Raw genomic sequence first — 23,565 nt, forward strand, 5'->3', positions numbered from 1 at the left:
CTATCTTTAGAAATATAAAGATGACATAGGACAAATAAATTAAAACAACTATGTGAATGAAAATTAGATCTCAGAATTAAGGAGCTGGTGTGGTTTTGTCTGAAAAATGGAAGGGGATCTAGTATATCAAGCAATTTTACAAGGAACATATAAACCAATTAAATATGATTATGTGCAAATGAGCAGGAAAACATTTTAACATCCCTATGAAGGAAGATGACAGTGTAGGTCTGATTAAAGCAAGTATCAATAGGCACTGTGTGTCCTGTTGAGACTTTAATAGTTGAAACATTGAGGCTGGGAATGAAACAGACTTTTAAATTATTTTTTCTTTGAAGTGACTTTGACTACTCCTCTATTTTAGGCCAGTTATTTGCATTTCTTGTTAAAAGTGTATGAGGGCATTTTATATTAATTAATATTTACAGAAAAATTCCCCCTCATTTCCTTAAAAGATGATTATTCACATTTTTATAACTAGAATTTGTATATATCACACACTATACCTGTTCCTGAGAATAAAGAATTTCTTTTCCCAGATTTTGCTTATCCGTTCTGATTCCCTTTTAAACCTGTAATAAATTTATAGATGGTTAAATTTTGTATTAGCTACACATGAATAGTTACAAATCATTGTTTCCAGTACCTTTCTGCCTTCTTTCTCTCATTCTCTAAATCAGCCTTTAATATTTCTATTTGCTTCTCCAAAACATGTTTGTCTTCAACCTTTCAATAGAAAATACATCACAAAGTTAATTACATGAACAATACATGTTTCTCCATAAATCTGAATGGCTATTTCTAATACATAGCATGCACATTCTAATTATCGAAAATAATTTGAGGGAATAATGAGTTACATTTACTTTCAAATTCCCATAAGTTAGAAGAATTTAAGGTCCCACATCTCCATTGCCTGTAAATGATTCACTGAAAGGCAGCCAGCTCTAGACAACATTAAGAAGCAACCAAATTTATCTCCAACACCTCTCCCCCTACCAGGTATCTCTTTTTCTAACTCTTGTCTTCCCTCACTTATTGTGACCTCTCCAGCTCTTCATCATAAGCAGCAGCTGCTTTAAGTTAGTCTATTTTCTCTTTCTATTAAAACTGTTCTCAGGAAAGGATCATATAAGAGCTTTATATTATTTTTCAGTATTATTTATGTTTTACAAGGGAAAGTGTTCTAGCAAAAACAAAAAGAAAAACAACTCTAACAGTGGAATTTTAGGCATTTCAAGAATGAGAGAAATTTCTTTGAGTGTGACAGGGATGTATCCCAGATCATACTATGGAGGTAATCATGTCCTCTGTCTCTTTATAAGAATAATTCTCCATTAATGTCATTGTTACTTTATAAGAATAGTCAGCATCAACATGAATAATAATTAGGTTAATAATAATACTCATATTAGTCATTATTATACCTTAACCTCTGCTATTTTCATTGTCTTTTCTTCATGTGTCTCAACGGGTGTTTCAGGTCGAATCTGGCAAAGAAATAAACCAAGGTAAATACAGCGTGTGACAAAAGTAAGTTTAGAGTTGTGAGTACATAAAACCAGAGTTTATTTCTGTTATTATTTATTAATTATTGTATTATTTCCCATATGGACAACTGTAAACCTACTTTTGCTATACCTGTATAACATTTCAAATTAATACATAAAGATGTGGTCTCTCAGCTGCTTAAAGAAAGGCAACTGAGTCTTAAAATGTGGCAGTCATAGTCCCACAGGGGTCTTCTCTGATTTATCCAATTTATAAAGCTCAGTGTTTATATATTGCATTTGCAATTGGACAATTACAGCCTATTAAAACCAACTTTCCCATTACTGTTTTTTGAAATGCATTACTCTGTAATTGTATATTGGTCAAATTTTACCATTATACTTAAAAAAGTTAAACAGGCAGTTATTACCTGTGAAGACACAAGCTTTAAAAAATCTTTTATTTTTAATTATGCTCCAGAGGAATTTTTGCTACTTTACCTTTCTGATGATGAGGAGAGTAGATGGCAGTGAGAAAATATAATGAATATAAAAATCTTCTTGGTTAGCTATTGATATATTCCTAAAGATGGACAGAAAAAAAAAAAGCTCCTTATTGCCACCACTACCTTCTCTAGTGGATCTGTGACCCAAAAGACCCTTGATCTGTAGCCTTTCTTCGTGGAGTGGGCTCTGCCAAGGAGGGTCTGGAGCCAGGTCTGAGAATAGGAGACAGAGAGTCCTGCAGAATAAAATAAATGGGACCTCAAGTTCCCCCAATCAATCAGAAGTGGGGCCTGGGAAGGGAGATAGAGAAGGAGAAAATGGCAAGGCAAGACTACAGGCTAGAGGTGCTAGCTACTGTGTAGTCCAGCCGCGGCTGACCAGCGGCCAGGGTGATGTTCAATATTCAATTTGAAATGGCACCTTGGTGATGTAAACTGTTCCTGTCAATTAACCTTCTTCAATCTCCTTAAACTTACAGATGCAAAGGTGTCACATGAGTGGGTGTTTTTAGTAGAACTCACAGAACTAGACTGAATTCAGCATCCGATTAAACAAAATGTGAACTGGGATGGCAAACAGACTACAATGAGACTCAGAAACTGACTTAGGGCAGTCGAAGAAGAGCCTATTCACAGTGACTGTCACCAGAAGATGCCATGGCATCTGCAGGAAACTGTGGGACACACTCTAGGCTGCCGCAAAGCACAAAATTGTTTTGACCCGAAGGGGCAGAGGGAACCCAGCTGACATCAGCTACCACATATAAAAAGAACAAACTTTGTAATAACATCCATAAAAACTATAATTAATTGAGTGCCTACTCTGTCAGACACTTCACATATATTACTGTTTATTTCTATACACTGACCTATTGATTTCTTCATTCATATTACCTTTGATTTTTAAATGATGTATAATATAGGCAAGTATTCAAAAAATAAACTGCAAACAGAATAGTATAGATTGCAGCCTAGAGATGCTAACAAAGGACTGAGGAGGCAGGTGCAGCTGCTTTCTGGGAACTGGTGTTGCCAAGATTGCCAAAATTCTTTGCAATTTTAAGCTGACTTTGAGAAAAGTCCAAAAATAGATTTGACACTAAAAACAGAAGCTGCAGCAATGGGGATTCAGTGCCAATGCATCAACAAAAATGACAGCTAGAGTCAGTGGAAGAAAATCTTCCTTGTTTTGTGTTTCCCATGGAGCTAATATTTTATGTAGATGACCAATCAATGCATAAACAAGTGTTAACTCTATATAATCCTCATGAGTTTGCCTTCAGGTTCAAAGTTTTGTGTAGTACTACAAATAAGTAGGTTGTCATTGATGCTGCAGGTGCAGCAAAACCTCAGTTTCATGTGGATATTACAATTTGTAATATAGATATGTTTGATCTTGTCACTATGATGTAATAGACAAGTTTGGTCTCCAAGTTTCCATGCAAAACCAGAGGAAGGCTTTAGGAAGGAAAGAGGTTGTAACTACTCTTCTCCTTTCTGCAAGAGAGCAGCAAAAGGAAGAAGAAGAAGAAAAAAGAATAAAGGAATCATTAAGCGAAAGTTTATTTTTTGAGCAGTCATTTAAACCAGAAAACAGAACTGTCTTCTAAGGACCTAGTTTACCATCTTGCTGGAAGTGGCAGACATTAATACTTCCTGCACTGGGGGATGTGGAATCTCTGGTACCTCTCTCCTTGCACTAAGTGTGAATCAAACATCAGCTTACATCTTTAGGTCTTATCACAATGTCTCTACTCAGAACATGACTTCTAAAGTAAATTTATCTTGAAAATATGAACGTGGACTGTCCTTTATCTCTATTTCACTTCATTGATGTGCTAAAAACTATTGAATAATTTGATTTGCAATAATTATAAATTTATAATATTTCTAAAAATTACTCCATGATTTTATTCAAAGGGCTTCAGCACATTATGTTACTGACAACAGGATGCTTCTGACACCTAGAAAATTCTTTGAAGAAATTCTTTTTATATCTAAACTGACATGCAAAAGACTTTAATTAAAACATGTTATTTTCTCAAAAAAAAAAAACAAACAGAACAAAAAAGACTAGTGTGCATGAACATAAAACTCTTACTTCTTAGAAGCAAAGGTGGTTTTTGTTTGTTTATTTTTGGTTTTTAATTTTTCTGATTGTTATCATTATGAATAAATAATGATTTTGGGCTCCCCACAAATAGACATTAAAATTTTAGAGTATTCACATTACCTTCCATCCTCTCTGTGACCCCTCACATGCCTGATTTTTTATTTACAAATGTTGTTGCTTTTATTATGATTTCAATATATGTAAACTTGTATACTTTATATATTAACTTTTTGCTGTGCAAAATAGAAATTTAAAAAAAGACTTTATTTATTTATTTTTAAAGACGGGGAAGGGAGGGAGAAAGAGAGGAAAGGAAGTAAGAGAGGGAGAGAGAGATGTTGATCGGTTGCCTCTCTAATACTCCCTGACCAAGGACCAAACCTGTAACCCAGGCATGTCACCTGAGCGGGAATCAAACTGGTGACCTTTTGCTTTGTGGGACAATGTCCAACCACCTGAGCCAGACCGGTCAGGGTGAAAAATGAAAAATTTATTTAGTTTTGTATGTTTTCCAACATCTTCACTCACTTAACTTCCCAGTTTTTAGAAGGAATGTTATTTTTACATTGTCAATGTCTATAGAATTGTTCTCTAACTATAATTAAGTACTCCATGCTTTATCCACACATTAATTCTAAAAACAAATCTAGTAAATAACATTAACAATGTGTTTATGTAAATATTATTTACCATAGGACCAAGTTATAGAAGTATCCATAAAGAAGGATGTGTAAACTTGTTACTAAACTTTGTCACTGAAAGAACTCTCTTTCCAGCATTTATTTTCCACTTTTAATTTTTTTCTAGCTTTCCTCACTTTTGAGTCATACCTAGTTTCTCCTTTCTATTGTATCCATATCATCACATATATCTTATTATTTATTTTTTTTGTATACTTAATTAAGACTTTACTTGGATATAAGAATTAGGGTTTAAATGTTTTTCTTTTTTCCTTTTGAACACACTGCTTTATATCTTTTAACTTTTCTCATAATTTCTGTTTGCTGTTTTGCACTACTTCTAAAAGTTTTTGTTTTCTCTTTGTCTTCCAAATTATTAGATCTTCAGCTGTGTCAATCAATTTTATTTTTCAACCTGCTCATTGCCATTTTTAAAATTTGTTATTTCCAAGAAATTGTTCTTTTTCTCAGGATGTTTCTTTTTCATAGCAGCCTGCTTACTGGGTAAAAGTTTGTCTTGAATGTTTTCCAAAATATATTTATTTAAAAAATATCTCTTAAGATCTGTGTCTGTTTCCCAAATTAACTGTGTCCTACAGGGCCAATGGCTTTGTTTGTTTTCTTTGTTCTTTCATTTGCTAAATATTTGCTGAATTTGTCCTATGTGCCAGGAAACGTTCTAAGCATTAAAGATACAACAAAAAATAAAACAGAGCTGAAGCAGAGAAGATAGATTTGAGAAGAATTATGAAAGAGGTAGAATTTAGGGCAGTTTTTGAGTGATAATAGAACTGCCTATAGTTTCTTACTTAAGCAACTAGTTGGAGAATGGTACCATTCACTATGATAAGAAAAAATAATAGAAATATGGACAATTTTATATGCTAGTTTCTTTCCTTTCCTTTCCTTTCCCTTCTTTCTCTCTTTCTTTCTTCCTTTCTTTCTTTCTTTCTTTCTTTCTTTCTTTCTTTCTTTCTTTCTTTCTTTCTTTCTCTCTCTCTCTCTCTTTCTTTCTTCCTTCCTTCCTTCCTTCCTTCCTTCCTTCCTTCCTTCTTTCCTTCCTTCCTTCCTTCCTTCCTTCCTTCCTTCCTTCCTTCCTTCCTTCCTTCCTTCCTTTCTTTCTTTCTTGCTGTCTTTCTTTCTGTCTTTCTTTCTTTCTTTTCTTTCTGAGGAAGAATTTGGTAAATGCTGTTTCAGACACCGAGTTTTAGCTACCCATGGCACAATCACACAATTTGGACAAGAGTCTGGAATTTGGAAGTGGGGTCAATTCAAGAGATAGAATTTGAAGTCATCAGATGGCTGAAAACTTGAACAAGGCCATTCATGAAATTTTCAGAAACAGATGAGCATAAGGTCAGGGATTGAAGGCTGGGCCTAGGCATGGCTGACCTATTGTTCTGATTTACCCACAGCTGATAGGAGAATTCTCAGAATGGACTTAATCCTGAACCTGGGCCCTAACACATCATTCTTATTTAGTTCTCTAAACTCTAACTTCTACTCCATCCATCCCCACAGTACTGAAGAGCACTTTGGTGGTTCTAGATCTATCCAAATAATTGTATCCTTAGTTGTCTATACTGTATCTCAAACTTCCTAGAAGGAACTACCACCTAGCACCTCCAGCGCTGTGACTCAGTCTTCCCAAGGCTCACAATATAGGAAGCTAGTCAAAGAAAAAGCCTAAAGCACAGCACCACAAATTTAATAAAAAAAATGAAAACTCTTTGTTATCACTAGCCTTCTTTGGCTTCAAAAAAGTAGGTTTCATCAATGTGACTGAAGCCATGCACTTTTGGGATCCTTGCACCTATTTTTCCTCAAAAGGCATGATCCACTTGAAATGCCTCTCTGCCCAGGGCACAAGGAGTTCAGAGTGAACTCACTGCCATTTAGTTAACATGGACTTAGGAAATCACTGAGGTAAGAGCCATAAGATTTGGAGGGCATTTGCCAGTACGCTAACAGGAAAAAAAAAAGTAACCAAAATTTTAAAAATTAATCCATAGAAAGTTAGAAAAACAAACCGGTGAAACAAAATGAGCTTCCATGTAGAAAAACATTTATATTTATTTATTTCACCACATCCAAAGTCTTATCAGTAATTGAAAATTTATTCTTAAAAAAAGTGTGCTTAAATTCATATACAGTAAAAATTAGTTCTAATTTTGAAGATTCCCATTTTTTGACATTCATAAAATGACCGACTCTAATAAAGATAAGACTGTGCTAAAGCATATTTTCTGTAAAGCAAATAATTGTTCAATCTTTCCAAAGGACAATACTCTGACAATGACAAAGATAGCTTCTTTTTACTGATAGTTTCAGTAAAAAAAAAGGACCACAGTGGACTAAAGTGTTTACTCTCCAGTTTGAGTTGAACTTTCAACTTGGCTATAGCATGTTATATTGAATCCTGGTTCTGCCTACGTTAAACTGTCATTTTGTTTTATCAGCTGTTGACATTCCACTTTCTCTGGAATACACATGCTGGTCTTTTTGTGGCTACTTCATTGACAGGTGCAAATATTAGACTGCTAAACAATAGTTAGAGGTAAAAATACATGGTAATATTAATATAAAAGTAGATAGCTTCCTAAGCAGGAAAATGCAAATTGACAATTATAAAGATAACCAAAAGTTGTGATTAGAAATAATTTCTTACAAATATTTTTCATTTTCTTCCAAATTTGTGTATATATTTATAACTGAAAATTTATAAAATTAAGAAATAAGGAGAAATAAGGTTTTTTTATAACAGAAGTTATAATTCTTAAATTTGCTCCCTATTTTAAGCACTTAAAATGTTTTTTAAAAAATCTAATAAATATATGATCTTCTAAATTAGGAATCAACAGCCAAACTTTGTAATAACAGAAGTACAATTATCTTTATTAACTATAGTAAAGCAATCATATTCTCCATCATGTCTTTTTATTTTTTCTTGTCAGTGAAGGAGGCATTATATCCTTCCATTTCTACTAGTTTCTACAAACATAATTCTTCTGAAACCTTGACCATTCTTTCTGGCGTTAATGCCTCCTTGCTTCTTTCTGCTTTAACCCATCAACTATATTACTATCAAAACAATCTTTTTAACTCATCCTGAAGTAAGATGATCTTCTGTCCCTAAAACTTCATTAATCTTTACTTTTATATTAATATTTTTTCTTTTGCCCTCCTGAGCAAACGACTCTTTGAACACCAGTAATGTGTCAGCGTGTGATGGATGGTTGGGGAAGGGAGTGACAAAACCATATGAAGCGAGGAAAATAAGTCTCATGCTTTTGTAATTTGGAGAGAAGAGACTTGAGAAGTGGGAACACTGAGACTAAAACATAAGTCTGTATGCAATCAAGCACTAATCATTGTGTCAGCCAAAAGTCAAAACAAAACATCTATCTACATATAGAACTAATGAATTTGCTTCTAACAAAATCATTAAGCTACAGAATTATTTCAAAAATAAGACAAGACTTTCCTCATTTGATGTGCCCCTCAAGAGTGCCCTCCATGTCTCCCCAGGGCCTCTGAAACATTTTGGCAGATGACTGGGCTACGAAGCCCTATGGAATCCAACCTGATCCAGGCCATATGTACATCTCAAGCATGTCTTCTGAAAGGCCTGGAAGCTCCCCAAATTTGATGTGGGCTTGGCCTCTTCACCTTCTTTCAGCTCATCCTAGACTTTATATTCGCAGCAGGGAGTCAGGTATATAGAAGTAGCAGAATTATCCAATCTAAAAAATTTGTGATCAAAACTCTTTCATGATGGAAATGTTTCTATTATAGATGATGAAGTCATTGTTTATAACAGCAAAAGAAGAGAAACAATATCTCGGGAAGACAGCAGTAAATTGATAAAAATTGGTTAACTAAATCATGCTACTTCTGTGGAGTGACATACTGCACATGAGTGATTATATATATTCAATGGCATTGAATGAAGTTCCCCAAATCTTCTGGTGTGTGCGAATCTGTATCAAGACTTACCTGAAAGGATGGTCACAAAAGGTTTCCAGTGATTATTTCTGTGTGGCAAGATTCTTTTTTACTTTCTTCTTCTGACATTTCTTTATTGAGCAAAGTTTGTATCAGTATAAATCTGTTTTATACAAGAAATTCAGACCTCTGGCTCCCACATAGTATGCAAAAAATGCTATTCTGAGACTAACAACAAGAAAAATCCAGATACACTACAAAACAGCAACTTTTCTAGAACCTATCAGACAACTGAAGTCACAGGCAGGTAAACTGAATTCCAGAGAAGCGAGCCTCTCCAAGGAGAGTTATGACACATGAGCAGCCTCACCTACAGCAGAAGCAGCACATTGCCAGTTGCAACACAAGCAAGTAAGAAAAATAAGCTGACATACAAAGAACCATGGAAGGGCACGTATGGGTTAGCAGAGTGGTCTGAAGTAGTTGGGGCCACATGTTGAAAGAGTTCATGCTCACAACTTTTTCACTGTCTCCTACCAGATGCTAATGAGAAAAACTGAGGGCAGGGAAGAAGACTTACGATGGTGCAGGCTTGGGAAGGGGACCAGCTGCTGCTAGGAGAAAATTACCCTTCCTAAGCCCTTCTATACTGGGAAACAAAAGTCTTAAGCCCCTGGAACAGGAGAAGCAAACTCTCTGGTCAGTCAGACTCAAAGAAGGTGATCTGTGGAGAAGTGTTAGGCACCAAGCCCTATCGACCTCACAAAGGGCTAGGGAAGGTAGCAAAGCTCTTGCTTACAAGTCATAGATGAAGACATATTATGGCAAGGGGAAAATAAAAGCAACATTCTCCTCCTCTGGGTGAGGGGTTGGTGATATTCTTAGGCCTTAGAGACTGTACTAATACCAAGTGGTGTTTCCTAGTATTGTAGGAGGGATAGGAAACACTAAACCAAGATTGACTTCAGATATAAGGCAGAGGTAGACCATCACAGGGAGGAGGGGCAAAAATTCTGAAAAAGATCACCTTTGAGGAGCATGCACACAGCACTTTCCAGAGACTGAGTTTTGATTAGAACAAGGGGGACCCATCTCTACTCTCACTTATGAAGTGCCAGGCAATAGCAGTCTATTACCAAAGGAGATTTAAATACATAAAGAGAGACCCTCTCTGACACAGGTGGACAGGTCCTGCTGAAAGCTAAGGGTGGAACAGCACACAGGGAAAGTGCTCCATTATTCTCCCTCCTACTCTAAGCACACACTTACCATGGAAAAAAATACCTAGGCTGTGACCCACTAAAAGGAACCATAGCAACAACCCAACTCAACTTATTACAACTTCTGGCTATATCGGCTCACCCCTTAGAGCCATATTGGACTGTTGTGCAATATAAGAAAAAACATGCTATTTCCAGGTATGAACACTGCTTCAATCTCTACTAGACTACACATGATGTCTGGCATTCAGTCAAAAATTATGAGACACACAAAAGGGTAAGGAGAGAAGAACCTATTGTTAGGAGACAAAGCAATCAACAAAACCAGATTCAAAGATGACCCAGGTCTTGGAACTATCAGATGGTGACTTTAAAATAACTATAACTCAAATGTTAAAGAACCTAGGACAAAATGTAAACAACATGCATAATACATAACAGAGAAGGAATTTCAGCACAGAGATGGAAAATATAAAAAAGTCAAATAAAAATACTAGAAATGAAAAAGACAATACCAAAGATGAAAAAATTTCTTTTCTGGACACATCAGTAGATTCAATACACCTGAGGAAAACGGTCAGTGAATATGAAGGTAGGTCAAAAGAAATTCCCCACACTAAAACAAAGAGGAAAATGGTTCAAAATTACTAAGCAGAACATCCAAGAGTTGTGGGACAATATCAAACAGTCTGGAGTCTCAGAAGGAGAAGGGAGAGAGAATGGGGCAAAAGAGAAAATTTAAATAATGGTCAAAGGCTAATAAAAGACATCAAAGCACAAATTCCATAAGTTCAATCGAGAGAGAGAAAACCAACAAACACTATAATTTAAGAACATTATAATCTAACTGTTGAAAAGCAAAGATAAACTCTTAAAGGCATTCCAAAGTAAAAGACACATTAGAGAAACAAAGTGAAAATTTACAGTAGATGCTTTGTCCAAAACTATGCAAGATAAAAAAACAGTGCAATGAGACCTTCAAAGCACTAAAATATAACAGTTGACCCAGACATCTACACTCAGAAAATTTCTGTCAAAAATGAAAACAGCCCTGGCTGGTGTGGCTCAGTGGATTGAATGCTGGCCTGTGAACCAAAAGGTACCTGGTTCAATTCCCGATCAGGGCACATGCCTGGTTTGTGGGCGAAGTCCCTAGCTGGGGGCATGTGAGAGGCAACAGGTCGATGTTTCTCTCACATATCAGTGTTTCTCTTTCTCCCTCCCTTCCCATCTCCCTAAAAATAAATAAATAAAATCTTTTAAAAAATGAAGACAAAATAAAGATTTTTTTTCAGACAAACAAAAACTGAGAGAATTAATTGCCAGCAGATCTGTACTATAATAACTGCAAAAATAAATAAATAAGTACATAAAAAGTTTTTCAGGAAGAGGGAATATGATACTGGACAGAAACTCTGATCTACATAAATAAATGAAAGCTCCAGAAATTGTATAAATGAAGGTGTCAAATGCAAATCTTGTTGTGATAAGTTATATCAGTTACTGTTACAGGAAAACATCTGTATTAAGTTTTAAGATTTTTGAAGATAACAATATGTCAGGAATTCCAAAGAACTATACTTTTGTTGAAAACATTGGAAAGATTATGCAAAGGCATTAAAGGCAAGACCAATGAATTTGTTTCTATGAGTTACATAATGACTTCCTGGAAAGCATTCAAAGAACACTCTCTTTACCACTGAGACAAAGCTATTTGGTGGGAAATTTCCAAAGGTACCTACCAATTGCACTGACTTCTTATTATCTCTTATCAACCAGTTGTCTGGGTGCCTTAGTCTGAAATCTCTTTTTGTTGCTTTCCTAATACTTATTTTCTTAACTCCTCCAATGGTGGTATAAGAACCTAAAGTTGTTTATTGAAATTTTTCTAATTTTAATATAAAAATTACCTTTAAAATATGCTAATGACTTATTTAATGTAAACGAGATGAGAATGCTATGTATCTTACTCAGAATCCATTTGCATACTCTCAACTAGAGAAAAGACCACTAGAATTATATTCTAGGTTGCTTAGAAACATGTTCACCAATTCCAGTGGCATGAACCAAATACGTGTTCACCATATAATTCCAACCATTAGATTAACTTGATTCCATAACAGTTCAGGACATTAGTTGTAGATAACTCATTTTTCTATTCCTAATATTTATGTATACTTATATAGTCAACGAAGAAATAAATTCCACTTGAGATTGGTAAAGAGATTCTCAAGCTATTTCCAAAATTTTTAAAAGCCTAAATAAAAGTGTACCTTAATTCTGTAATAGAGTTGCACAGGCTAATAAAACTTAAGAGCTCTTTAGATTTGGTTAGCATTAAATCAATTCAGTGAGATATCACTGATTATCTAAATTTGATCAGATACGCAAGTTTAATATATAATACATGAATAAATATGGGAAAACAAATAACTTTTCTTTAAAAGTTCAGGTTTTCTTTTTTTTAAGATTTTATTTATTTTTAGAGAGAAGGTAAAGGGGGAGAGATAGAAGGGGAGAGAAATATTGATGAGTAGCAGCAAGAGAAGCATCACTTGGTTGCTTCTCACACATTCCCCCAACTGGCGAGAGGGCCCCACAACTCAAGAATGAGCCCTGTCCAGGAATCAAAACAGCAACCTTTCAGTAAACAGGCTGTCACTCAACCCACTGAGCAACACCAACCATGGCTACAAGTTCAAGTTTTATTGATGAACAAGAAGAGATTACACTTAGAAAAAGAAAACAAAGAATATTAAATGAAGAAAAGTTTAAATACCACCATCCATAAAAATACATTTCTAAAAAAAACCTGATATGTGCCGTAACTTACAGAAACATACTCTTAGGGTTTGAAGAGAAAGTTGTAACCTGGAGACTCCAAGCCTGAATAAATCAGGGCTTGAGAAATTGACAAATTGGTAGTGCTAGATCCAAAGAGGGTAGCCAAGAGTCCAATGTCAGTGTCCAAAGGGTGTGGCTACCTTGGGCTTAATTCTGGCCTTGAGCATCAGTGTGAAGCAGTTCTATAATAGAACTCATAGCACCAAGCAACAGAATTGATGTCTGCCATAATGGCAATTAGGATGAGTGTCAACATGTCAAATTGTTCAGTCTTCTTGGGGGGGGGGGGGGTAAGACCCACATCTGGGTAGTGTCAAGGCTCTGGCCAAATGACCTGCTATTCAAGACTAGCTTCAACACCCAATGGGAAGTGGAGAGAAACCCACAGCTGAAACTCCGGCAGATGCAATAAAGCAACACCATGCAGTGGAGGGTAAGATGGCTGTTTTGTGTGTTCCCAAAAGTCAAGGATGACATTTCTTCTGCTGTCACCATGGTGATATTACATATGGTGAGGACCTAGCATCTGCCCTCATGACTGAAAATGTCTATGGAAAAATCAAAATTGATACAAATCTCAAATTCAGTTTTCCTGATTTTCATCATAATATCTTAGGTACTTAAGTTAAATGATACTGAAATATTGTAAGTCCTCCAAATAAAATGTTATAATCATCCTCCAACAGAATAAACAAGAGACAAAGCATAAACCCCTAAGTGATTTTGCAAATAAAATTTCTCATTGAGCAAATAGTAAATATTATTTTCACTAAAATATTTTCAGTTCCAAATATACTGAAAGTATTCAATCTATCATCAAACTACTCAGTATGAAATACTGTAGAAAGTAATAGTCACCTTTCAGCTGAATTTTAAGGGGGATATGACTTAGATTTTTCAATTTCAATTCTCTGAGGGCAGAATCTAAAGATGAATTCATTTTTATGGTAAATTAAAACCGTGATTTAAAAAAAACAAGTAATTGTAATATATATTTGCAGTTATCTATATAGTTTAAAGCTATTCACATTATGAGAAAAAGATTCAGTATAAGGAAAATCCTTTCATGTCAACACAATCTATCAAAATACAGTAAATATTTTTTGTCAACCTCTGAAGACCATGCATGTGTCCAGATGTCCTATCTCTGTATTTCTGCACTACCCCCCCCACCCTGAGCCCATGACCAGATTAACAATGAGCAAAATGCTGACTTTCCAAAATGCTCTGCAGAACTATCAACTGTCTACTTTATCAAAGCAAGCCAGGGGCAAAAATGAATGAAATAATAAAACAATGAACAAATTATATCATTTTTTTTCTCTGATGGCATTTATTTTAAACTTCATGTGCAATTTAGTCAAATGAAAAGGTTGTAAAGGAGAGGAATGAGAAGTTTCAAAAGGAAAGATTCTTCCTTCCCCACCTAATCTATAATATTATATACCTATAATAATAATTCTATATCCTATAAGAATAATTTTTTAAAAATTACTAGCTTGCAGGTGACTATAGTTATAATTGCAAAACTATTGCAAAAATATTTCATCTAATAACTCTTGAATGAAAAGAAAAGTGCTGTAGAGTTTTTATTATAGTCTTGTATAATTTACGAATTGCTTTGTATTGCATTAACTTTAAGAAGGGGAACACAAATGACTTTGTCCCATGTCCCATTTCCCACACAGAAGGGTCCTGATGCTTTCTGCAGATCTAAGCACACACCATATGTTCCATCAGCATACACCAGGATACTTCATGGAAGGTCAGAAATCTTCCAGGGAAGCTTTCATTGGGTGCAACCTTAATTAACAAATTACCCTGGCTGGGGGGTGGGGTAGGGAGAACCTGAAAATCCAATTTAACCTTGTTTTGTGAAACCTTAGTATTTGAAATGTTTTACAGATATCAAAAAATAAACTTTGCACAGCAACACTGTACAAATACAAATTTTAAGTTGTGAAATCGTTCATAAATAGAAATCAGACAGCAATGTTCATATCGCATTCGTCAGACTGGCTAAACACTCCGTTTATCACTGTGTACTCCACTGAGTGAAGCATGTGTGCTGTTCCCACCGAATGACACAGATTTCAAAAAATAAGTATGATTAATTGGATAAGTTAAATGACTGATTTAAAAGTTCCTGCAGCAAGCTCTCTGTTTGGACATTTACTCATGGTAAGTATTATAAAACCTTTAAAGATAATTTTTAAGATGTCCAGCTACCTCAATATAATAAAGTATTTAAAAGAGAGAAACAAAAAAATTATAACCAGTGTGTGTGTGTGTGTGTGTGTGTGTGTGTATTTAATCTATAGTGAAGAATAGACCACATGGAAGGTGCTATAAGGGAGTCCCTATAATAACAGAATTATTATTAAAAACAAAAGTGTATATACTAGTAATAATGATGAATTAGAAACTACACTACATTGTAAAATCAAGTTAATTAACATAAAAATGTAAACATCAGCTTATGTCATGTCTCCCTTCCCCCCGTCCAATTTTTACCTACTGTTACACATTAACTTCCGAGTCTATACTGCCATGTTTTGGAAACAGCAAGATAACCATCACCACAATCAGAAGGAAAAACTGTTACACTAAGAGAAAATTCTATTGAAATGGCATCTTCTCAGAGATCCTGTCTGCCTTTCTCTCTCCTTACTGTGCATTTTCTGTGGGTGAGAACAGGCAGTATTTCTGTCCCTTGTGACTGTAATTTTGGAAACTTAATTTTGATCTGTAAATTGAGGACACTGGAGTCTCTAAACTGGAATTCTAGAATTTAGTTACAGCCTTGGGTTTGCTGTAAGGATGGGGGCAACTCCCCCTGCTGCTGCTATTTCAGGCTTGGAGGACCCGTCGCTCTGTCCCAGTTGCTAACTCAGCTGGGCAGCCCTGGCCCCATTCATCATAGAGCCTTGGAGCACAGGAACTGAATTTCTGGCAGCTGGCAGAGCCTTTTGGAGCAGAATACTGCCTCGACCACAGGTTTACTAAGTCCAAGGCTTGGACTAGAGCCCCTCACCCAGTATGGCTGGTCTCCCTGCCCATTCAGTCGGTAGCATTGTTTGGGCAGGGTTCTTTTCTTTTTTGTTTGTTCCTTTGCTTTTGTTTTGTTTTGTTGTTCTTTTGTGTATGTCTATGTGTGAGTCAAAGAAATAAATTAATTCATTTCAAAAATTAAAAATAAAAAACTTTCCAAGACCTGGATTCTAAAAATCTTATTTCTAGAATCCAAGCACTGGCCATTCATGTGTCAACTTTCCCTCCAAATGCCATTCTCTTCTTTGAGGAATTACATTGGTTTCCAGTTGTCTATACTTCCTAACTTCCTGCAAATGGAAATGTTTTTAAAGGACAATGATTTTTCTCAACTCCTGGGGAGTGACTTCCACTAATATAATACCCTGTCCACTATCTACCTGTTGAATGAGCAATGAACCATCTTCCTGGGGAGTTGGCATGGGAGGCTTAGATCTTTCTGTGTCTCTTTAGAGCAAGGATGATGAAGGAGACTGGTTCTGGTCTGCTCCTCCACAGCCTGGGTGTTAGGGAGGCAGATTCTGCTCCCTGTAGGAGAAGGAGAATCAACGTGGGAACATGTAGAAACAAGACTGAGTATGCAAAATCAAAACGGGCAGGTGGAGAGGCTCCTTCTATGAAGTGTTATGTGTTGGCTAGAAACGTCACCAATTGGCTTCTAACCTTTCTGAAAGTCAGTGTAGAAAAGGAGTCTTGACTGGTTACACAATTCACAGTGCCAACAGGAAAGGTCAATTACTCAGGGAAATACAACTATTCCCATAACTAAGGGCAGAAGAAAATTCCCCACTGGACCATCATAAAGGGATGCATTGTGTAATGCCATGAGCAGTGCCTCAACAACATCCACACAACAAGCCAACGCTGAATTGAACATCACCAAGCTACTTCTTGATATGCCCCTCACGTAGATCAATGGTACCGCTGCAGATCCAGCGACAGCAACTTTGATTATTTGGGAGGAAGGTGAATAGAGACAGCAATAGCAGATAATTCCTGCATGCATGGCTCTGATAGTATGAGTTAATCCAGGTGTCTATTTAGAATACTATAAGCAAATGTTCTGTATACCTGCACGTCCTTCAGGGAAACTTCGGTAAGCTTTTGATAGATATTGTGCAGTAATGAGTTAGAGATTATATACTCTAGAAAGTGGTTGGAATATGGCTTCTCTATCCTGCTTATTTAATAGAGATCTACTATGGTTTAGTGACTAAGCTAAATAAATCACTGAGCTGGGGATAGCAGTGGCATTCTCTTAGGTTAGTGACAAGGACATACTGGTGCAGAGAAGAGCAGCCAGAGACCCCGCCCAGATGGGTGCAGAGAGTAGGGACTGTCAACCTTGTTGATGCTGGACGTGACGTATGATGTGAGGTTGCAATATTGCTAACAGAACAGGGGTCCCTGTGCAGATAAGGGTGTCACAGGGTGTGGCCATGTGAGTGGTTCTTACCCCTTGGAGCTCTTGTTTTGAAGACTTTTTTGGACTCTTATCTCTTTTGGTCTTATCATGCATTGAACTGACTGAGACAGAATGTGGTCTCAAAATGGTACCACTCCTGGATGGAATCCTGGGTTGTGAGGGCCATGGTGACAAAGTGGCCTCTTTTCCTTTGGCTGATCTTGGGCTCTGGCACATAAAAAGAATAAACTTTGTTACTCTTATTTCATGTTTCAGATTTGTGTCCCTTTCGTTTCCTCCCTTGACCTGAGCTTTCAGTCCCCCAAAACCCAGATCTATTCTTGCTCCCAGTCCCACAATCCCCCTTGACCTGATTTAATTTGCCAGTTGAGCTCCCTGCCCCCATTTCTCCCATTGGTGGAATATACCATCAGATCAACGTTTTCTGGAAGCACCTGGAAAAGTGGAGTGGGGTGATGTGGTAGCTTGAGGTTTTTGTATCTTATTTGTAAGAAGGCAGGGGCGGAGAATAGAAGATAGGAGGGAAGGGACAGGAATCTGGAGAAAAGGCATTGAGCCTGAGCATCAGTACACAAGGCTGACACTGTCACTCTCTTTATGCCAGGCTGGCTTTCTTGGCTGCTTACACTCACTCTTTCCTTCTCATTGTTCTTGCATCAGTCTCTTAGTCTCCCACCCACACTTCTTGCCTCACTGTTAAGCATCTTCTCTCTCAAACTCATGTTTGCTATACATAGCAAATTCCATATGCTATGTATAGATTCTTCAACCGGATGCCAAAACAAGAGAAGCACAGAAAAAAAGAAAGAAAGAAAGAAAAGAACTTAAATACAAACCTTGACACTTAGACTGTCTAATTTTTTTCTCATTTCCATTTCTTCTTTATGTTTATTAATCTGTGAAATTAAAGGCCCATATCATTTGTTATTGTTTGCAAAGATTAAAAAGGAAAAAAGGAGAATTTTCTGTAAAACTTTCTTAAGCAATGAAACAGTAGCATTTTAAACCATTAGATTGACAAAACCCTCATGGAAAAATAAGTTATAATGTTGAATATGAATTAGAAAAATAAATGTGTACCTAGAAAAAAAGCATTTAAAGAAGTAAACAGGAATAGACAAAGTTGGAAATATTTAAAGTCATTAGCACTCATTCATGGCTTTAAGCATAATAGAAATCATAGAGAAACATGCATTGTTTACTAATGTTACTAATGTGGTGATCATTTATTTCATGTATTACTAAAATGACTCTAAAACTCAGGCATTATAAGATATTCTTAGGAGAAAATTCAGATAATTTAATAGTCAAATTTCAGTAGTGTAATGAATTAAATAATTTAGTGAAGTCAATTATGATTTCCATAAATAAAACACATTTTGTCAAAAATTTGAGATGTAATTGACATATAACATTGTATTAATTCTAGGTGAACAACATAATGATTCAATACTTGTATATATTGCAAAATGGTCACCACAAAAAGTCTAGTTAATATCCATCACCACACAGTTACAATTTTTTTCTGTGAGAACTTTTAAGATGTACTCTCTTAGCAACTTTCAAATATGTAATACAGTATCATTAACTATAGTTATCTTACTGTACATCTCTATGACTTATTTATCTTGTAAATGGAAGTTCATGCCTTTGACCATCACCCATTTCACCCATGCTTACCTCCCACCTCTGGCAACCACCAATCTGTTTTTTGTATTATGAGGTTTTTTTTAATCCTCACTCAAGGACATTTTTCATTGCTTTTCCTTTTAGAGAGAGAGGAAGGGAAAGAGGAAGGGAGAGAGAGAAACATCTATACAAGAGAAAAGCATTGATCCGTTGCATCCCACGTGCACCCAGACCAGGGATAAACCCGTAACCCAGGCATGTGTCCTGACTGGGAATTAAACCTGCAACTTTCCAGACACTGGTTGAAACTTCAATCAACTGAGCCATACCAATCCAAGTGGTTTTTTGGTTTCTGTTTTTGTTTTAGATTCCATCCAAACTGAGATCTTGTAATATTTGTCTTCCTCTATCTGACTTACTTTACTTCACATAATTTCCTCCAAGTCCATTCATATTGTCAAAAATGGCAAAAATATATTATTATTGTATGCTTCAATATTATTAAGATTTTTAATAATATGAATTTATAAGTAATGCCAGTGATCTAATTCTAGGTTATCTTATTATGAAGTTAAACAATGATAGGAAATACATGTAACCATTAATCTCATTGGTGTCTGAACATCAACTATAATGTATTTTCAAAAATATCTCTTCTCTACTGACAGATCAGAATTCAATAGAACACAGCTCTTGTCTCATGAAATCTTGGGATCTGAGAGGACCGTAACTGATGTTCATTAAGGACTATGTTTAGGTGATCTCTATGGGTTTAATTCAAGGGTAATGTTATAATTCACTTCCATTATAATGGTTTAAGAATAATTTTCTCCACATTACTATAAAAAATTTTTAGAAATAGTGAATAAACCATACCTCATTCATTAAAAAAGTAGTTATTAAGTACACACTGTATGCCAGATGCTATCCTAGGTTTGAAAGTACAGTGATAAGCAAAGCAGACAATAAAGTAAGACCATAAAGGTGGGACTAATATAGATGAAGTGGTCATAAAAGACCTCTACTGAGGAAATGACATTTTGGCTGAGATCAAAAGAATGAAACAAAGTAACCATATGAGAAGTGAGAAGAAATAGAGGCAGGAGGTATATTGGAAGTCAATATACCTTCCCCTTGATTTTGCTGTGAACCTAAAACTACTCTAAAACAGAAAGTCTGTTTTTTAAAAAAGTGGAAAGAAGAGCATTGGAAGCAGAAGAAAGAGCATATGCCATGGCCCCAGAGGAGGGAATAGCTGGGAGCATGTGCTAAGATTAAAGAGAAGGTGCAAAGTTTGAATTTTATTTTAAATGTAGTAGGATACCATTTAATAATTTTAAGTGTGGGGCATGACATGATAGTATTTATATTATGAAGACATCATTCCGGGGAGTTATGTGTCTGGTCATGGCCAAGTAGCTGTTATCAAGTTGACCCTCCCACAGATGAAAACTGTAAACTTTGGAAAAAATGTGTTTAAAAAGACAACTACCTGAAAGCAATAGAAAGAGATCAAAAGCAGACAGATTTTGGAGGGTAGTTAGAACTTCAAAAAATGGAATTTCCCATTTTAATGGGTTTTAACTTGGTAGTACCTATTCTGTGCTAGGAAGAGAGCCTAAAACAATGGTAGAAAACTGGCAGCTTTGCAGGATTGCTGAAGATAGAGTTCATGGAAACCCCAAGGAGAGCCCGACTGGGGACCCACAAATTCCATACATAAACTCTGTCCAAATCTCGGGCTGAAGCCTGGACCAGGCTCACAGCCAAGCTAAGGCTCAATGATTGAATTGAGATTTGCGCTGCCTTCCACTGCAGGTACTACAGAGCTTGCAAAAGAGGTGCAACCAAATAAATTACCTGATTTAAAAAAAATAACACAGAACACTCATAATGCCCATAAAATCCAAAATTCTCAACATAAAAATATGTAAGAATATTTGACCTATTTCACTGTGAAAGGACTATTCACAGACTGACAATGAGATGGCAGCTCAGAGGTAGTGAAATAAGATCTCCAAAGTGCTGCAAGAAAGAAATACTGTTGGACTTCTGGCCAAGAAGGAAGCATCTCCCTCCACAACTAAGAAGGAATACAACTACCTCAAAACTAGAGACAACCAGAAGTTCCAAAAAATTGAGCTGCATGTAAGTCCAACAAACAAAGATATAAAGAAGAAATACTCATACAGACAGGTAGGAGGGGTGGAGTTGGAGTGGAGAGGACACAGTTTGTGGTGGCAGCAGTGGCAGACTGGTGGAAAGCATAGTCACATGTTTTAAAAAGTAAGGAAGGACACCTGGGGAACACTTCCAGCACCAGACAAGACCACACAGCTCACAGTTCTAGCACCAGGGAAAATCAAGCCTCATTGTTTCTGATTGTGCAAACCAGTGGGGATTGGGGTGGAGGAAGAAACTGCTAGTATATCAGCAGAGTCAGCTTGTTTAAAGGGCCCCCATGGTCCTAGAATATCTGCATACCCACCCACTCTGGGAACAATGGCCAGGGCAACAGCTACAGGGGTGCCAGTCCTATATGGAAAGTGGGAGAAGTGCCTGGAAAAGGAGTGAGTGCTGAGTAAGCAGCATTGTTTCCTCTCCAGTCCCCTTCCTGACACACAATGCCACAACATGATGAAACAGGTCACCCATACTGATGAATATCTAAGGCTTGCTCCTCACAATGTAACAGGTGCAACAGCTCTACCTAAGACACAGAGGCAAACAAACACAGGAGCCTATCAAGATGAGGAGACAGAGAAGTATGGCCCAAAAGAGTGAATAGATTAAGGTTCCAATGGGAGAACTAAGTGATGAGGAGATAGCCAACCTAAAAGACGAGGAGATATCTCATAGAGTTCAAAACACTGGTGATAAAGATGTTCATAGGCTTCACAGATATGTTTAAGTATGGCAAATGCATAAGGGAAGAAGTGAAGGCAAGGCTAAATGAAACAAAGGAAAATCCACACAAAAACAATGGTGAAGGGAAGGAAACTGGGGTTCAAATCAATGGTTTGGAACATAAGGAAGAAAAAAACAGTCGACCAGTACAGAATGAGGAAACAAGGATTGAAAAAAATGAAGAGAGGCTTAGGAAACTCTGGGACAACTTTAAATGTGCCAAACAAGCTAGACCCAAGGAGGACCACACCAAGACATATCATAATTAAAATTTCAAAGGTTCAAGATAAAGAGAGAATCTTAAAAGCAGCAAGAGAAAAGCAGAGAGTTACCTACAAAGAGGTGCCTATAAGATGATCAGGTGATTTCTCAAAAGAAACTTTGCAGGCAAGAAGGGACTGGCAAGAAGTATTCAAGGTGATGAAAAGTAAGGACTTGCAACCAAGATTACTCTATCCAGCAAAGCTATCATTTAGAATGCAAGGGCAGATAAAGTGCTTCCCAGACAAGGTAAAGCTAAAGGAGTTCATCATCATCAAGCCATTATTATATGAAATGTTAAAGGGACATATTTAAGAAAAAGATCAACACTATGAACATTAAAATGACAACAAACTTATAACTATCAACAACTGAATCTAGAAATTAAAAACAAAATTCAACTAAGCAAACCAGAATAGGAACAGAATCATAGGCATGGGGATCATTTGGTGGGTTATCAGCTGGGAGGGGGAAGGAGGAGAAATGGGGAAATGGTGCAGGGACTAAGAAGCATAACTGGTTGGTAAAAAGTAGACAGGGGGAAGTTAAGAATAATATAGGAAAGGGTGAAGCCGAAGAACTTATATGCACAACCTATGAACATGAACTAAGAGGAGTGGGACTTCTGGAGGAAAAGGGGGTACTGGGTGGAGGGGAGCATAGGGAAAAAACTGGGACTACTGTAACAACATAATCAATAAAATATACTTTAAAAAAAAGAAACACTGTTATCTCAGAATTCTATATTGAAAGAAAGTATCTTTCAAGACTAAAAGCAAAAGAAAGATATTTTTAAATAAATTAAAAAGAAAGGGATTGCATCACCAGCAGATCAGACCTACAAGAAAAGTTAATGGAAGTTCTTCAGACTGAAGGGAAACCTACATTGAACCTCTAAAGTTTTGAAAGGAATAAAGGGCATCGGAAATGGCAAACATATGACTATTTTTCCTTAATTTCTTTCAATACATAAGACTGTTTAAAGCAATAATTTTAATTTGATGTGAATATAATTGATATGACAACTCTAACTTGAAGAGTAGAGAAATAAATAAATCTATATCAACAAATTTATATATTTTCAAAGTTTCTAAATTTTACATGAAATTTCTCAACGGTAACTGTAAGTGGGTTGTAAAAACTTAAGAGTGTAAATCATAATTGTTAGAGCAATCACTAAAAGATAAGCAAAAAGTCAAAATGGTAATCGATAAATTAAAATAAAATTCTAATATGGTAAAAGAAAGACAAAGAGGAAGAATGGAACAACAGCAAACCCAGAAGGAACATAGAGAAAACAGAGTGAAATGGTAGACATAAATTCAACCCTATCAATAATAACATTGAATGTTGATGGACTAAACAATCTAGTTAAAATGCAGAAATAACCAGAATGTATAAAAAAGTAAGACCCAACTATTTATTGCCTATAAATAGAAGCATTTAACTATAAATACACAGAGAGGTTGAAAATCATTAATATTTATAAATTA

The 23,565-nt window shown here is 36.1% G+C and overlaps 1 protein-coding gene and 1 pseudogene across 1 annotated transcript in view; one reads left to right on the plus strand and one right to left on the minus strand.

Annotated features, from left to right (window-relative positions):
• CUNH10orf67 (chromosome unknown C10orf67 homolog) overlaps positions 1-23,565 on the minus strand; it is a 125,845-nt gene that overhangs the window by 39,840 nt on the left and 62,440 nt on the right. The window contains exons 9-12 of the mRNA XM_090267368.1: positions 18,112-18,171; positions 17,306-17,482; positions 647-726; positions 507-572 (exon numbers count right to left, since the gene is read on the minus strand). Of these exons, the coding sequence (XP_090123494.1) occupies positions 507-572; positions 647-726; positions 17,306-17,482; positions 18,112-18,171 (383 nt within the window). The remainder of the gene's footprint in view (positions 1-506; positions 573-646; positions 727-17,305; positions 17,483-18,111; positions 18,172-23,565) is intronic.
• LOC150019706 (motile sperm domain-containing protein 1 pseudogene) lies at positions 3,134-3,762 on the plus strand (annotated as a pseudogene).

Source organism: Furipterus horrens, unplaced genomic scaffold (assembly GCF_987537825.1).
Source record: "Furipterus horrens unplaced genomic scaffold, mFurHor1.1.pri manual_scaffold_2, whole genome shotgun sequence".
Taxonomy (NCBI): Eukaryota; Metazoa; Chordata; class Mammalia; order Chiroptera; family Furipteridae; genus Furipterus; species Furipterus horrens.